Here is an 18,455-nt window from a genome sequence, read left to right as displayed (position 1 = left end):
TACCTGCCGAGTCGCTGGTCATCTTTCCAGTAGCCTGGCGTGGAAAAAGAGAAGAGGAAAAATTAGGAGTTAAGTACAAATGCCGTGTAAAGCAGTGCAGAGTAATCTCATTGTTTCCCTCATACACGCTTTTCGTACAGCAGCAGTAGCTACACTGGGAATATGACTCAAATTCTAAATCTGTCTCAAATAAAAGAAACATATTTCATGACTGTTTATGCCATACGATCTCATGAAAACCCACAAAGCCCAGACAGCTTATTTACTAGTATTACCAAAGATTTATTGGGAATTAAAAGGAAAAAGTGTCACATGTGAAGGATATGTGGTACACTCGCTGACATGCTTTTGGTGATTGAGGCAGAGGGCTGTCCGAGAAAAAGCTACTTAAATCATCGTAAATCATTCCATTAAACTTGAGTACAGTGGATAGATTTTAGTCCCTGTGTGATTTTCTGACAGCACAAGTCAGAACAAAAGGTTAGACTCGGATGAGGAGATGAGCATTACACATGCAGTTAGCATCCTTGTTCACAAAAATTGCTAAACTGAAAGATTTGGGATCCCAAGAGTCCAATTTCCTCTGTGTGGGAAACTTCATCCTGACACAGACAGTGTGCAACGAATGGAAAACCCCACATCCATGCAAAAAAGCTGAGATTCACTGAACTTCAGTGTGATCATCCTGGGTTTTCCTGAGGTCAAACTGTGTATTACTCAAATCGTTATCTCTACTGTCAGTTCACAATTAAAAAGGACAGATGCATAGTAAAAGTGAAGTTTCACATGAAAGCAGTTATTTATATTGTCTATTTAAATGGTCAGTTATGCTTTCAAAATAAAAGCACTTCAATGCTCATTTTAACAAAACAGTCTTGTTTGCTGACAATCATATGATAGATGATTGTCAGCAATGTCATTATGTAATAATGTAAAAACATTCTAATTGATCCACAAAGTCAGAAGGTGAGAGTAGCAGTAGATTTTTGTTTAATGTTTCATGCTCGGTGCTGAAACAGTAGTGTATAGCAGCCCCTCAATCAGCTCCTACAAGCTTTTTATCTGAATGTTGCTGTTTTAAAGTTCACAGCTGAAAAGTGAACAAAGGAAGGGTGGATCAGCTTATTTTCAGAAAAGCTTTTACAAATAGCTTTGATGCAAATGTGCCTTTGATCTGATCTTGATCTCTCTCGTGCTTGTGTGTGTGTGTGTGTGTTCGTGTCTGTGTGAGAAAGAAAGAGAGAAAGTTTAGACAGCTGTGCTTTATCAGTCATGGTTAGAAGAAAATAAATCCACGCCTCTGCATCAGTTTGATCCCATGGTTCCTAGAGCTCCCTCTACCTCCATCCAAACACACACACAAACTTTAACCCTAACCATCAAAAATGCCTAAACGTAACCATAACCTAACTGTAACCCATTAAAACACTAAACACTAAAACCACATTTTGAGCCTCAAAAATGGCTTCGAACTCGTGGGGATGGGCATTTTGTCCCCATAAGGGACTGTTGGTCCCCACAAGTATATTAACATTCCAATTTTTAGTCCCCACAAACATATGTGCAGACAAACATATACACAACTAAAAATTGACCTGCACACAGACCAAAGAGTTGTACCAGGCCTGGATGCATCTCTTAAGTCCTGCATCAGGTATTTGCTGGATTTTCTTCTGTCCAGTTTCACAGTTAAAACTCACATTGAACTCCATGCTAGGATACAGTAGGTTTTCAGCTAATGTCTGTTTGGGATTCACCTTGTTGATAACAAAATACTATTTTACGTTACGTTTTTGAAACAGTCTGCTAGTAACAAAGCACCTAAACATATAATTTCAAATAGCTTGTTTGCTGAGTTGTAAAGAGACACAACACTGGCTCTTCTCTTGAGTTAGAAGCCTTATTTATATGAACGGTTCGTATCATTCCTCTGAACATGCTCAGGCAGATAGACTGGACTGAAAATCAGTGAAAAACATCCAAAGAAAACCTTTGAAAGCCCTTCAGTAAGACTGGAAAACAATTGATCAAGTCCTCTTTAAAAAACTACAAGAAAGTCTGTCTCCTTGGAAGTAAAATATAAAGAAACATGGAGAGCCTCAAGACTTTTTAAAAGGACTGCACACATCATTCGTTAAAAAAACTATATTTCAATAACAAAAATGTATGGGGAGGTTGTGGACTATAACTCCCCCTTTCCTTATTTCTGGCCTCCACTCATTGGTGGATGAGCAGTGGTGTATTTGTGATAGTTTGTGTTGCTGCTGCAGTGCTGACAGAGAAAACAGTGACCTTGCATACTGCCGGATGGAGCGGAGCTGTCTCCTAATTTGACTTTCGCCTTATTTACACAACAGCAGGGGTAATGCAGACTAGACAGAGGCCCAGAAAAAGGCAGGGGATAAATCCTGACTAGTAGTCAAAACAATAAACAAGCAGACGCATTCCTTAAAAGCTCTGCCTAGAAATTCCCAATATTAGACATAAAATACAAGAGGAAGTGCAAAGATTGTTCACAATTACACATCGCAGCCTAAAGGTTTTACTCAGTTGGTGTTACAAATTGAAAACATTTCCCGAAATAACTGACCTCAGCTGAATCAGACAGACTATATATCTGCAGAGCCGGTCTACAGGATCATCTTTTGTGTGTTTATCAAAAAAGTAACTCAGGAGTAACTGCTGGAAAGATTCTAGGTTTGCATTAATTTAATCAAAGTGAGACATCTTATCACCTTGTGTCTGAGGATGTAATGTATTAATCTGTAATCAAACTGAGCAAAAAGGGCTTTTTCATGTTGAAGACTGCAGCTTTTTGACTGCAGCTCATATCCTTCCAAACACCTTCCTGTTACCTCGTCTACAGTATTAATGATTATCAGGAGCACTGCACTCATTTTAATCCACTGACTTCACAGCAAAGACTCATTCAGTTAGACAAGCAAATGTGTCACTCTCACCTCACAAACTCACACACATAGAAACTCAGCCTAACTCACCCTAGCCCGGCGGGCCTGCAGGTATATAGGGGATGAGAGGGACGAGCGCGTCAGTGGTCTGCTGCGGGTCAAAGGTCTTGAGCAGCGCCTGGACAGTGGCTCAGATTTGTCTGGAAATCTGGAGGTTCCCTGATCCTGATTTACTCGGCTTACCATCCTGTCTACAGCCACAGAACCCTGGGAGGACCAAAGGGAAGAAAAACAGTGAGATGGAGCAGCATGAGACTTCAAGCCAGCTGAAGGTTCAGTGTCACTTTTAAAAGCAGCAGCTGAAGAAAAATCCAACAACAAATTCAGCTCACTCGTCATCAGAACACAAAATGATTTCAAAGCTTTTAAAGGACATACATGATTTTATTTAGCATTATATTTAGATTTTATTTTGACAATAAGCGAGTAAAAAAACAAATACATGTTGACCATCAAGAATTAAAACTATAAGGAAGAACAGAAGAAATGAAGTCAAAACATGTTTCATAACCAATGGTAATCCCTGATTTCTGAAAATTTTTTTATGGCATGGTGAACAACAAAATCTTAATTCCTCATGACAAATGGCAGTTTAAATAACATAACTCTAATTTTCTTTATAGAAAGTTTCCATGTAGTTGTGTCCCCTTCAATTTCTTACCCCAGTCCCTGTCCTCATGTCACCTGTCTCTTCAGCAGCTCTCTGGTTTCTGTGGAGTATTTCGTGGAGCTGGTGTTGGTGGTGCATGATGAAAGACATAAGACACTGGTAATGATATATCTGCCCTTCTCTTATTCTGAAAAATCCCCCTTTATGCCATAAGTATCTCCGCTCAGTGACAACACTGGAAAGTCCAGCTTGACCTGATTGCTCAACTACTGTACCCAGCAGCGGGAAGACCCGCCGTCATGCTTCCCGCTCTTCCCTCCTGTCCATCGCTGAGTTGATAACAGGGATGTGTGTGCAAATGTGAGCGTGTGTAACTGAAGCAGGGATGGCATTCGTGTCTGTAAACGGCATGCTGATTTCCCCACCAAGATTTCCATCTACAAGTGCATGGATAGAGAGCCACATTTTCTCTTTATTACAGCACACAAGGCTTGTCTGTGCAGAAAATTCCCCCTCTGACCTTGCAGAGCATTGCTATCATAGAGATGGCATGATGCTGTTGCTAGTTTTATATAACTGTGTGGTCAAAGTTACATAAAAACATCAGGGACACCGTGTCCCCAAAACTAATCTTTAATTTTAATTGTGTTACTCTTACGTAAAAAGGTTTGTTTGACTTTGATATTTCCGTTCTTTCTATGAACTAGCCGGGCACTGAGGATATTACCACAGTGCACACCTCTTCATTACACAAAAGCAGCTCTAGCAGCTCTGAACAGTGCAGCATGAAGCATGAACATTAGTTCACTGGAAGGTTTCTGTCACAATTCCTCCTGAGGTGCACTTAAATGTGCCCTGACATTCACTGTAATTCGTTCATTTCACTAAAAGGCATAAATATGAACCTCATGGCTGCATTAGATGAAAGTCACTCAGTCATGTTGACTATGTGAGAACCCAACAACATCCCTAACCGCCCTATCAAAATGTCACAGTGATCAATTTAATAGTTGAGATATTACAGTCGGGATCCAAATGCTTGACTGGGACCATCACCCATGTGAGCTGTGATTCTATGACTATCATGACAAAAGCAAGGACACAAATAACAACTTTTTACACCGACATAGCTAACGCAATTCTGGAAAGTATAATCAGCATGTAGGGTACTTCATGATTGCAGGATAGTGTCTGAGGAAAGAATGAAAGAGAATATTGTTTGGAGCACTGAACTCACTAGTTTTTCTATATTGAGCACATGACCTTAAACTTTGGGCCAAATCAAAGGCAAGACTGATGAAGAGTGTTGTTTAGAGGAATAACGTGGCAGTATATACGAGGAACCTTTGATATTTAGCTGGATATTGCATATTTTTAACTCATATAAATACCTCTGTTGTGCTCCAAAACAAGGATGACCTTTTTGCTATAAAAAAAGAAGAAGAAAGAAATAGATTGCAAGTCATTGGGTTTAGTGACTCTATAAATGAGATTCTGTGCTTCTTCCACCATAAGACGGCTAAACTCACCACTTGTATTCAAAATGCTGCTGTCACTGAAAATAAAAGTGTGTTTACGTGCTCCACAGAGAATGTGGCACATAAAGCTAAAAACGGAGAGATACTGTAAACGCGCTTTATTGCTGTTTCCAGACAGTTTGGATGAGATTAGCACGATTAAATACCACCATTTTATTACATTCCTGAAGTTCTGTGCTGCTGGTTAAAGAGCTTTTGAGGTTACCAGATTTACACTTGGTAAGCGTAATGAGGCAGCTGGAATGCTGTGTGAGAGCAGAGCAGCACAGCGCAGGAGCCATCCGCAGACCGTGTTCCTCTTCCAAAAACTATGTTAAATACACCTGTAAAATAACAGCGAGCCGAAATGACGAGCTCAGCTCCTGTAATCTGCTTTCTGGAGACACGGCGCTTTATCCAGGTGGATGCCAAATGAGTCAAGATCTGTTTGATTTGTGAAATGCCTTAATGATGGAAAAACAACAGGCTTGGAGAACATCCAAACTAATATTCTTAGCTATGCTGCCTTGTTAAATGAAAGGTGGGTAGCTTAACAGGGGGGAGGAGATAGAAAACTGAGGCCTGTCTAACATGTGTGAATGGTACATTCTGTGTTGATGATGAATATACGCAGTCAGTAAAATGTTGCTAAAGCTTTGTTTAAAAGGCAATCATTTTTGATATAACCAAAGAAGTGGCCCACACACTCAATTTAATATTTCACTTAGAATTCAAACTTTGTGCAGCAAATCAACCAGTGAAAAAAAAATCAGCTTATCTGATACAACAAATTTGTCTTGAGTGGTCATTACTGAGTTTTATCATTGATTTACCCGCTGACTTTGAGTGAGAGGCAGTTTTCAACCTGGATGATATTGGCAGTCCAACAAAGGGCTGAGAGAGAGATATAACTGTTCATGGCCTTCACACTCATCCATTTATAATTAAAAATCACTGGTAAACACATACATGTGTTCAGTCTGTGAGGAAGAAACCAAAACAAGACAAGATGCCTCCGTCACCACGCTGCACAAACTGTGCTACAAAAACTAACAACTCATGCCTGTGGTGTTAAAACTTCTCTTTCCTCTTGACTTGGTGACTGCACTGAATACCACAGTATTGTGCAAAAAAAGTCTTTAACCACATGTCATTTCTTTATATTTTTCCCTGCAGGACGTCTTTATCATCATATCATTTGTCTTGAGCAATAGTGCTCCAGGTTTTCTGAAGGTCTTGCGTTTCCTTTTTTTTTTGCTCATTTTCAGTTCAGTTCTTATACTTGAATGTTTGTTAAGCCACTTAACAATGACCTGTGACTGATTCGAGTGTAAAAAAAAAAAGCGCCAAACTCAGTTTAAATTTTATCTTCTGGCGCTCTATTACTAGCAGCCTGTTGCAAAAACACACTATTATGTTACGGTCATATGTAGTGATAAACCCAAATGTGGAATTTTGACTCAAATTGTTGACTTCATGCATGTTTAATATGTGTTATGTCCAGTATGTATGTATAATGCATATGAAGATCAGGAGAGATGTACAACAGTGAGTGTCTACAGACATCTGAGGCTCAGGCTGCAATTCAGTCAGTAGTGTTGGAGATAAAAATTGATGGAATTAGGCTCACGGGAACATTCAGACTTTAATGGCTCACCATAAATAAATACCACAGAAAAAAAGGCAGCCAATATCCAGAAAAGAGCTTTGAATGCCCTTCAGGAATCCTGGAGAACTATCCGTGAAGACACAAGCAATAAATTACAGGAAAGCTGCCTGAGAGACGTCTTCCTATACTGAGGAATAATGGTTCATACAAACACTGACTCTCAAACTTGTTAGAATCGTACAGTTATCCTTATATACTGTATTTCTGTTTTTCTATGCACACTTTTTAATAAATCACCTGTTTCCCATTTTCAAAGCAAAACATATAGAAATGAGGGGTGACTCATGACTTTTGCATATGCTGTAGTTTTAATATTGATAAATTCCCTCATTTAATACCTCCCGAACAGAGAATCTCTCGAGGTTTAATGTCTTCTCTTCATCAGCAGAATGCATTCAGTTGCAATCTCAACTTGAATGCGTGCATAAAAAACCTGCGTAAATCAGTGAACTTCTACATTTTACAAGCCTCACTGTCTAAGTTTCTCTAAGTGATGCACAGCGTACTTGCTACATGTGAATGTGTATTAAGAAATGTCTCACTTCACCTTTATGTTCCTTCAGCTTTAAGTCTGTGAGTTTCTTTTTAATCACCACGTATAATCTTCATTCATTCAAAGCATTCTGAGATGTTACTTTTTAAAGCCTGATGTGAATAAACATAACATTACTTGTACTTGACTCACTGTGGTGCTCTGCTGCTCCTCATCAGCACTGGCCTCATTTGAGTAGGAGGAAATTGCGCCTTGGACTTCTTGGATGCCCTCATTGAGGTGGTCCAACTTTTTCATCAGCAGGGTCATGGAGTCATACGCAGAAGCCTGAACGTATAGGTAAAAAAACAAAAAAAAACAAATGCAGGAAAATATTTCTCAAGGACAAGCTCTGGGGATAATCTTACACTACGCCTTTCGTGTATGCTGAACCTAAAACCATATACTCCTCTTCCTCATTCTTCTACTCCACCTTTCACTCCCTATAGGGCTCCTTAGAGATGAACACTGGGCTTTTTCAGCCTAACTAAGGGTAGACTTTGCAGTCTAATCATGTCTCAGTGTGATTTTTGTAGAGCAGATACATTTTTGTCAAGTCAATGTCAAAGACTGTCGCCTGTAAGGAGTAAGCTTTGCTTCATATCACAGCAGCACTGCATGTTATGTAAATGTGTAGTATCTCTGCAGACCAATAGTCATGCACTACACCCTCAATTTCCCTCGCTTTCCTTCTACACCCATTGGTCACGGGCTCTGACTGAGACACTTGTTCACTCGCCTTCCAGGAAATGAACAAACTGCTTTGTTTCGGGGCTCTGCTGCCAACCCCAGAGTCCCAGGGGCTGATAGTAGCACATAGGGCCCCTTTGAGGAGCTTGAAATCCAAAAACAGCCCCCTCACTCACACACACACATGCATAGCTATACACAAGCATGCGCTCACCCACCCACTTACGGACACAAACACACCCTTCTGTCCACTCCCTTTCCCAAAGCCATCGTGTTGACCAGTTTGAAAAATATCAGCAATAAGGGCTTTGGCAGCAAAGTCATTTCCTGCACGTTACGGCCCCCACATCTCCAGATTCCACACACGGGAACACAGAAGGGTTTCTATCACCGGGGTGCTATTTTTACCCTCACTGTGGGTGACAGAGTGACGGGAGAACACATCTAGTGGAGGCTTTTCAATGGCACGAGTGACTGCAGACACAAGCATGTGAATGTAAATGTGCCAACACGAACACAAATGCACACCATAGCATACGCAAGCACAGACAGAGTGCTCTCAAAGCTCATGAAATGTTAATATACTTCTCTCTGAGGGATCAGAGAAGATAGAGCTTTTAATGCATCCTGACATATTTGCTAAAAGACCTTTTCATTATATGGAGAGGCTAAGATGCCTGTTATTTTGATATAGTTTTTTTCCTGCAGCTTTATCATTGATAAATACTTTCATATACAGTCTGTTTGCCTGTTGTACTTACATGTTTTAGATCATCAAACAAATTTTTATATCAGACAAAGTAACCCAAGGAAATACAAAATGATGATTTAATTTATTAAGGGTTATCACACCCTTGCGCCCTCTTGTTAAATCATAATTTAACTCTGATTAACCACATTTTTTTTGGCAAGCTGAGTTCGATTTCAGTAGACGCACCCAAGCCCGATTACTTCCAGACCTGCTGAATCAAGGAATCACTTAAATAGACCCCGTCTGACAATGTGAGGTAGACTAACAGATAAAGAAAAATCAACACATCATGCCACAATCTAAAGAAACAGCTGAGAAACAAAGTCGACATCTGTCAGTTTGATAAGGGTTACAGAGACACTTCAAAGGCTTTGGGTATCCACTCAACCACAGTGAGCCATTAACCACAAATAGAGGAAACTTGGAACACCTTCCCAGGAGTGGCCGACCTGCCAAAATTACTCCAACAGGGCACTGACGACTCATCCAGGAAGTCGTGAGAGAACCCAGAAGAAGATTTAAAGAACTGCAGGCCTCACTTGCCTCAGTTAAAGTCAGAGGTCACGATTCAACAATAATGTTGAATGTCAACATAGACACAAGTCAAAAGACTGGGACTGGTTAGAAGACTCATTTCACATTTGCCAAAAAACATCTCAATGATCCCCAAGACTTTTGAGAAAATATTCTGTCGACTGATGAGACAAACCTCAAACTTTTGGAGGGTTTGTGTCCTGTGACATCTGCATAAACTAACACAGCATCACACCAGCAGTCCAACATGGTAATGTAGTGTGATGGTCTGGGGCTGCTTTGCTGGACATGGAAGACTTCCTGCAATTGTTGGATCCATGAATTCTCCTCTCTAACATTAGTAGAGAGCATTAGTTTGTGTCTTCAAGCTGAAGCACACTCCAGTTCTGAAGCAGGACAATAATCCAAAACACACCAGCAAGTCCACATCTGAATGGCTCAAAAAAAAATCTAAAATGAATGTTTATGGGGTGGCCTCATACAGGTCTGGAGTCATGTTAGTTGAGGTGCTTTGCTATGCAGTCGGACGTACCGCCCATGGGACATTGGATGGTTTAGGGGACTAATTGGACTGCTAAGGGGCTAAACTGGTCATTCATGCTGGAAAACCCTCTAATGTGGATGAAATAAAACAATTCTGCAAAGAAGAGTGGGTTAAAATCCCCCCACAGTGATGTGAAAGACTCATTTCCACTTATGACAAACAGTTTTAACATTTCAGCTCTTGATGCCAAAAATGACACAAACAGTAACTACTTTTTTACAAAATGGCCAGATAGCTTTGGGTAGCTTTTTCCCCTTAATAAATGAAATCAAATAACAAATACTATTTTCTCTTTTTACTTCACGCAGCTGAATATTATCTTGTAAGTGGACCTAATAAAAACATGGCTTAAGTCTTGTCCAATACTCTTTAAAGGGTATTTAGACTTGGTCTAAATGTCAGCCCAGACAAAGGGTAAAGTACTAGCTGGCCTAACTGTAATTCCCTTATAGTACTTCATCTTCTTTCATTATCCCAAACACAATTAACCAGATTGTAACTTGAATTAGAGATGGGAAGTCTCCAATAATGATTTTGCTTTCTTAAGTATTAGGTGTACTTTGACATTTGTAAGCACTGGTAGTAGAGGTGCAAAGTAATTCTACAATATTCATCCAAATTCAGAAAACTACAGATATTAAGGGTTATCTCGGGCGAAATAATACTCACACAGACACAAATTCAAGAAAGTGAAGTCATATCATTATCTGTAAAAACACAGATTTATTTTTCTCAAGTTTCGGGGCATGACAGCAGGCTGCCAGAGACTAACGACAAATCTGTGGCAACGATTAATACACCTTCACATCTGAGCTATTAATAAGGCAGAATAATTATCACCAAGCCTGCAAGACACATTTTATTCCAAGCAAAGTTTAATTACTTGCTTTTAAACATTTAATTTGGCAAAAATGTCGTCCACATTCGGGGGATGTGTCCAAACTGCTCAGGTCAAAATATTCCAGGAATGTGTGAAACAGCAGTGGGGTTCCCTTCAATTAAACAGGTATTCAAATGAGCCCCGGCCTCAGTCTGTCAATAAGTAACTTGAAAAGCTACTTGGTCATAATCCTTTTATTTCAGGCCAAGGCGGGAAAGCTGCGTACAGCAAACCAGAGGACTGTTGTGGAAACGTGCCAGCAGCTGAGGGCTGCTCTGACAGGTGTGAGAACACAGTCAGGGGCACTGTCACACTACGGGAAGCCTGCTGGTGTGTTGCATGCTGGGAGGATTGGAGATGCTGGGGCAGACCAGGCCAGGCCAGGCCAGGCCAAGGGAAATATGGGAGGAATTTCTAACAGGGGGGAACCTGCTGAAAGATTCCTATTTACTTAGACTCTCTCTTTTTAAATTGAATTGAAAAAATAATGCAAAGATTTAGTAGCACACAAAAATGGAAGCTTTTTTTTTTTTAAGTTTTATGCATTTAATAAAAAGAAAGAACAAAACAGGCTACTTTAAAAAAATTCAAATACATTGTGCAGACTCCCTGCTGCCCTGCATCTATAGCCTAAATACAGCACTGGATCAGCACATGACAACTTGCTGTGCACGCAGCACACGAATGCAATGAATATTTTCCTCAAAGATGATATGAAAGTATTTAGGAAATTCACTCCTGGCCCTCAAATGAAATCAAGTCCGAAATGTTTTGACGTTGCTGCCCTCTGGTGGCGCCTGTAGGGATCACAGTTGCAAAAAAAGATTTTAGCTGCAGGCATTCTGGCAGGTCTCTTTAGGAAACTAGAGGGGCGACATAATAAGATTAATTGTGGCTAAAATTGGCGTTACAGTCCAGGCTGCCTTGGCTCACTTGAATACTTGAATGGAGCAGTTGTTAATTTCACGAGTAAAACTTGTGCTTTTCCTGCTATGACCGGATCCCTCCCTGCTGTGGAAAAAGGATCAGGCTTTCCGCAGTGCAATTTAACACAGGATAAAGGCTTTTCAAGTGCTTTCTCTGGCTGTTCTACTAAGTGAACAAGACTTCTTTGTTTTTTATTATTGCCCAAGCCCCCCTCTTATTTTCCTTACCTGTTTTCCATTCTTCTCCCATGTGTCCTCCTCCTCCTGGCTACCTGTGAACCCAGGTTTGCCCTTGTTGAGTTTTTGCCAGTCAAATGGTGTGCTGTTAGGCTGGGCATCCTGTCTCCTCCTTAAGCACTTCCTGTTCCTGCTCAAGTTTCTACGACGACGGCTCACCAGGAATTCCTTATATTGTAACGTTGCAGGAAAGTCATCATCATCACCGTCTTCGCCCTCCGCCTCTTTAGAAGTGGATGACGATGACTCTCCGCCATCAGAGCTCTCGTTGATGACCTGATTGCCAGTCCCACAGTCGTAATCACAGAACACAATGGCGCTTGGGTGGTGTTTTACTACTCTTAGCACGTCCTCTGGTGTATTCATAGATGCAGGCAGACGTTTATGACAACATTTGTCCAGGACTGTTGGGGTCTCTGCAGGGCTCTCGTCTTTCTGCTGAGGTATTTTAGCTCCACAGTCTTTTACATTCTCTGCCTCCATCTGAGAATCACTATGAACAGCTGCTCTGCGATCCAGGGATGACACCTCCATGTCCTGACCTGCTCCAGGAGACATGTCTGAACTCTGTCTGCATTCACAATGTCCATTCTGCCTGAAATCAGACACAGGAGCATCATGCAGGGAGCTCTTGTCCATTTTCAGCTCGTTCCATTTTGTGGTATGACTGGTTACAGGATCCAGAGCACAAAGCAGCAAAGGAACAGACTCAGACATGCTTCTTAGATGGCCGATGGAGGCTTGAGGCAGGAAAGTAGCTCGACCTTGAAGGTCACCCAACAGAAGATCGACAACCTGATGGTAAGTATGCCTGTTTGACTATTCCAGCACAGGCAATGCAGCTGATGGACCTTCATACATCTCTACTGAACCATCTGTAAGGAGCTGAACTGGACCAGCTGCAGCTGATAAACTGAAAGTACGCATGGATGATATTTACAGTTTGGACCAAATTTAAATGGCCCAAAGTTCTTTGATGCCTGAGTTACAGAGAAGAGGAAAGAAAAACAGAAATCGGTTAATCAAGAATACATTTAAAAATCCATCCATTCAATAACCCCTTTATACATAAATTGCAAAACATGCAGGATGTAGCACATAATATACAAATTCATACTCATATATGCAAATTAATCAATATTTTTTAACTGTCAGACGGTTCAATAAGCACTCAGTTGTCAAAACATTTGAATTTTCTGCCAATTATTTCATGAGCCAGCAGGGTCAAACCAGGAGCCCTCTTTCTTTAAGGCAACAGTACTAACCACCGCATCGCCACATGCAGATAGATTAAAAAAACACATGATTTGAGTATAAATCATTCTCCTACAAAGATAAAGCTCCTCCAGTGTTCCTCAGGTGAAACAGAGTGTGCATATTTGGGTAAACTGATCGATGTTCACATGTACGCGGGACGAAAAATATATATGAATGTGTAACAGAGAGCTATTTGTTTTGTAAATGGATGTAGAGGAACTTACGTGAAGCGCTCATGAAACTGCTGCTTGGACAGTTTTCAGAGGCCCATTCTGTGAATTCATTAGTTTTGCTTTAATGAATAACTCTCGGGGTAACGAGCAAAGGTTAGTGCTCCATTAAAATCTGCTGTCGATTCAACACTGCATACAGGACACTTAAAATGAATTAAAATAGCTCAGCGGCAGTGTGCTTTTACAAGATTACTTTAATATGTAGAAAAATATTTTTCCATTTTTAGTGAAATTATGTGACTCATATCAGTCACATCATGAATGTGATTGTTGGCTGATTCCTCTGTAACTCTGACATTTTCATTATTTTTCTTTTCTCGCATTTTTCTCAAACGCATTGTTTTTTCCTGCAACATAGCTATTTTTGTCTGGAGCCAACACACCCTTTCCTACCCTGGTTCTCAATGTTTTCGTTGCATTTCAGACACACACACACAGACACACTCATGTTTAACCCTCAAATTACATAGAAATACTTATTCACTGTAGAGCACAGAGAGTATTTACATGCAAAAATCCTTTCCAACATAGAGGATGAATACAGCAATGTCGCAAATGTCACTATTTCCCACATGTTAGCTGAGATGTGAAACATCATCAACATCATTTCAATCCTCTCTAACTGACAGAATATGAGAGAATTTGGGATTCTGACCTACTTCTTAAAAAACGCACACACATAAATGAAAGCACGCTGCATTGTAAACAAACACAGACTCATATTTACAACATACCAGACATTTTAGCACAAAGGTTGTGTCACCCAGGAAGTCTTCCCTCAGAGCAGGCTGAAGATCAGGGGGTAGCAGATCTAACAAAGTGACCTGTGCGTTTGTACAGCGTGAAACCGACTGAGTTTATGTGGGGAAAGACGTGAAATGCTGAGAGGGGAGGAGAGTGAAAGAAGGGCTGAGGAATGCTTTTCCCTCCTACATTACCTCACCGAGAACACATAGAGAGCTCCACGGGCAGGTGTTTAGATTATTTGTGTAAGCGTGCCTGTCTGAAGTGCGGCTGTTATTTATTATTTTTCATGTGAATGAAAGTTTGTGCAAGGCAAAAAAAGAACAAAAGGGTACGGTAAATGATTCACTCCAGACAAAGGAAATCAAATCTTTTTGTTGGTCGATCGAGCAGATTAAATATCTGCACGAAGACAAACCGGACTCCCTCCCTCCCCTGTTCACTCATTGCTATACAATATGGCCCAGAGCAAAAGATTTTTCACCTCAGAAGCAGATTCCTCAACAGCACATGAGGTAATGCTTCAAACTCTTCTTATCTTCTGTAAATATCTCGCCTTCCAGACTATTTCTAACAGCCTGTGCGCTTTCATCAACAACTGAAAGACCTGTGATATTTACATAGAAGTGGATGGACTGAAAAGTTTTCAGGATTGTTTAAAAACACTGATTTTCCCATTTTGGAGGGAACCTCTGTGGTCTGGGGTGAAGCTCTGCTATTTGTATGTTAACCTTGAAAATGATCCCGCCTATTGAGGCCCGTTTTTTGGGAGAAGAGGTCCGGACAAGGGGGAAGACTGTAGAAGTCTCTTTGCTTACTGTGACATCAACTTCTCAGGGTATTACTTAATTACTTAAGCCGTTACATTAGACATCAGCAATGTAATAAAATCCTAATCAGAATAACTTCAAAGTTTCACATCCAAATCGTTGGTTCATCAGGAACATCGTGACTTATTTAAATGTTGAGATTAACATTTACTTTAAATTGTGACGATCGCGATTAATGTTTTACTGTTTTGAAGAACTTCACATTCATGAGAGCGATCCCGTTTGAAGGATCTTGATAAACCTTCCCCAGATGTTTCACAGCTCCACTGTGCTGTGATGATTTATCTCCAGTCTATTAATAAAACATGCACGTATTTCAATACAAGCTACGCTAACCTGCTGAGACACGCTTCGTGTAGCATTCCTGTGAAAAAAAAGGTATAGTCGCCTGGATCAGGTTGAGCAGAGTAAAAAGAAAAGAGTAAAAACAAAATGGAGAAAAACAGACATCAAGGTCATGTTTGATGGGTAAAGTTTGAATGTTTAGAGGGGAAAAAAAACATGTTTCTGGTATTTTAAGTGTACAAATCAATTCCACGGAGGGGTCACACCAAACATTTATGAGGAGTAGCTGCAGAAAGAAATAACTGCTTTATCTTGACAGTGTTGAATGTATATACTATTTGAAATGCAAAAGAGAATAAATCCTCATTTTGACAGCAAACATTCAGTCAGATCAGAGAAGAAAAACGACCTTTTGAACTCTGCTGTTGCAGAAAACAAGGTATTAAAATTCTGAACCTGTTCTTCTGATAAAGGAGGGAAATATAATGACTCATAGAGAAACACGCTTCTGTTCTGTGGATGTGAGCCTGAGCGTACACTCAAAGCATGCATTTATTGTTCATTTAAATCGGCCAGTCACATGGTAGCAGCTCACTGAGTAGACATGGTCCAGACGACCTGCTGGAGGTCAAACTGAGCATCAGAATGGGGAAGAGAGGTGATTTTGACAGACAGGCTGCTCTGAGTATTTAAGAAAATGCTGATCTACGGGGATTTTCCCAAACAAACATCTCTAGCATTCATAAAAAGAAATGCCCTGAAAAAGAGAAAACATCTGGTGAGCAGCAGTTCTCAGGGTGAAAATGTCTATAAATATCGAGAGAGATCGGAAAAGGCTAGACTGCATTGAACTGATAGGAGGGTAACAGTACTCAATAAAATCATTAGAATCAAGCTGTGTGGAGTAGCATTTCTGAATACATAACAAGACAAATCCTGAAGCTACAGCAGCAGCTAAGAACATGAAACTGAGGTTAATTTTAACACAGGTTCATCAAAATTGGACAAAAGTTTGGAAAACTGTCACCTGGTGTCTCATAAGTTTTGATTTTTGCTAGTAGGGTCAGATTTTGGTGTAAATAACATGAAACCATGGATCCACCCTGCCTTGTGGATGTGTTTTGAGCCCCCTCCTGTTTACGCTCTACACATCCGACTGCTCCCCTACCCATCTCTCAAACACCATCATAAAGTTCGCGGATGACACCACAGTGGTTGGACTCATCTCAAGGGGGGATGAGTCGGACTACAGAGATGAGGTCAACAGACTGACTGAGTGGTGTTCAGTTAACAACCTCCAACTGAACACCACGAAAACTAAAGAACTTATCTTGGACTTCAGGAAGGGCAGAGCAGACCCGGCCCCACTTTACATTCACGGGAGCTGTGTGGAGAGGGTACACTCCATGAGGTTTCTGGGCGTGCAGATATCTGATGACCTCTCCTGGACTGCAAATACTACAGCGGTGGTTAAAAAGGCCCAGCAGCGTCTCCACTTTCTGAGAGTGCTCAGGAGGAACAACCTGGAGGAGAGGCTGCTGGTGACATTTTACAGAGCCACCATAGAGAGCATCCTAACGTACGGCATAACAACATGGTATGCAGGGTGCTCAGCTGCAGACAGGAAAGTACTGCAGAGGGTCATCAACACAGCCCAGAAGATCACTGGCTGCTCTCTGCCCAGCCTGGAGGTCACTGCAAACTCTCGGTACCTCAGCAGAGCTGGCAATATCATCAAGGACCACTCTCACCCCAGCAACCAACTGTTTGAACTATTACCGTCAGGCCGACGGTACAGGTCACATAAAACCAGGACAAACAGATTCAGGGATAGCTTCTTTCCCAGAGCTATCACCGTAGTAAATAAGCACAAAAACAATTGAACCTATTCCATACCGTCACTGTCATTATATTATGCTGCTATTCATACTGTCATTATATTAATGCTGCTATCCTGTATATATTGTACATACTATTGTTTGAGTACTTACGATTGTTTTTTTGTACTTTTTATATTTTACATTTATATTTATTATTGAAACTTGCACCAAGGGAGTGGCACTCCAATTTCGTTGTACTCTGTACAATGACAATAAAGGCTATTCTATTCTATTCTATTCTATTCTATTCTATTCTATTCTATTCTATTCTATTGTATAAGCAGCTCAGGCTGCTGCTGGTGGTGTAATGGTGTCAAGGGTATTTTCTTGGCACACTTTAGGTCCCTTAGTGCCAGCTGAGCATGGTTTAAATGCTACAGACTACTGATCATGTCCATCCCTTTATGATCATAGCGTATGTATCTTCTGATGGCTGCTTCCAGCTGGATAACACACCATGTCACAAAGCTCAAATCATCTCAAACTGGTTTCTTGAGCATTAAAAAAAACTGTCTGTACTCAAATGACCTCCAGAGGCATCTCTGATATGTTACCAATGTTAACATATGGACCCATATCACAAAGAACAAAGACAGTTCTGAAAGCAAAAGGGATCCAAATCCAGTACAATGCTTAAAGTATATTTTTCTTCTGCTTTTCTTTCTTTTCTTTTCTTTTTTTACTTTTTCACTTTTATGAATGATGCAAAACCAGAGTGGTGGGTTAAAGAAAAAGGTGCTCTGACCAAATAATGATCACAGAGATAGAAAACGCAAATAATTGTACAGTAAGGTCAGCTCCTCCAGAAAAAAATCCCCAAAACTAAAAACTACGCACTCATACCTTTTCATTGTCAAATGACAGCTTTGTTTTTGCAGCATGGGATTAACTGTCTCACATTCCTCTGTGATATTAGTCTGTTTTCCATGAACAAATCCTTCATATCGCTTCCACCCAGTAAGGCATGTCTCCTCATCTGCTGTAAAGACGATGACATGAATGTCCGTTTGCACCTGGACACGAGAGATGTCACGCATGAGTGGCACAAGCAAAGGTCATTTGGTATCGCCTGTTTAGAGGAATTATACACAGTTTTAAAGACAAATGTGCTGACTGCGAATGTGTGACTCCACAGAACTCTCAATAGTAGTAGCTAAAAAGCTAAATAAATCACATATAAAGTGTATTTTAGAATGTGGAGGGAATAAAAAAATCACATTTTAGCGCATTCACAGATTATTGAATTACTGAGTTACGTTATTTTACTGAGTCCTATATAAAAAAAATATCTGTTTTGTTTTTGTTTTTTTGCGCAATGAAAATTCCGGTTTACCTACGCGCCTGTAGCAGATTTGTCCTCTCCGTCT

General features: G+C 40.5%; 1 protein-coding gene across 2 annotated transcripts in view; it reads right to left on the bottom strand.

Moving 5' to 3' along the window:
- The window catches only part of stard13a (StAR-related lipid transfer (START) domain containing 13a), a 51,777-nt gene extending 37,564 nt beyond the window's left edge, over window positions 1-14,213 (bottom strand). The window contains exons 1-5 of one of the 2 annotated variants that reach the window (XM_014335429.2): window positions 14,084-14,213; window positions 11,851-12,839; window positions 7,451-7,585; window positions 3,000-3,176; window positions 4-34 (exon numbers count right to left, since the gene is read on the bottom strand). In XM_014335429.2, the coding sequence (XP_014190915.1) occupies window positions 4-34; window positions 3,000-3,176; window positions 7,451-7,585; window positions 11,851-12,576 (1,069 nt within the window). In that variant the 5' untranslated portion in view covers window positions 12,577-12,839; window positions 14,084-14,213. Of the gene's footprint in view, window positions 1-3; window positions 35-2,999; window positions 3,177-3,630; window positions 6,379-7,450; window positions 7,586-11,850; window positions 12,840-14,083 lie in introns of those variants that run through there. The other variant, XM_005928113.3, reaches the window with a different exon arrangement.
- Window positions 14,214-18,455: the final 4,242 nt, after the last annotated feature.

The sequence above is a fragment of the Haplochromis burtoni genome, unplaced genomic scaffold (assembly GCF_018398535.1).
Source record: "Haplochromis burtoni strain Fernald_Lab_line unplaced genomic scaffold, NCSU_Asbu1 Contig_109, whole genome shotgun sequence".
Lineage (NCBI taxonomy): Eukaryota > Metazoa > Chordata > Actinopteri > Cichliformes > Cichlidae > Haplochromis > Haplochromis burtoni.
This window is presented reverse-complemented; position numbering and strand designations above follow the sequence as displayed.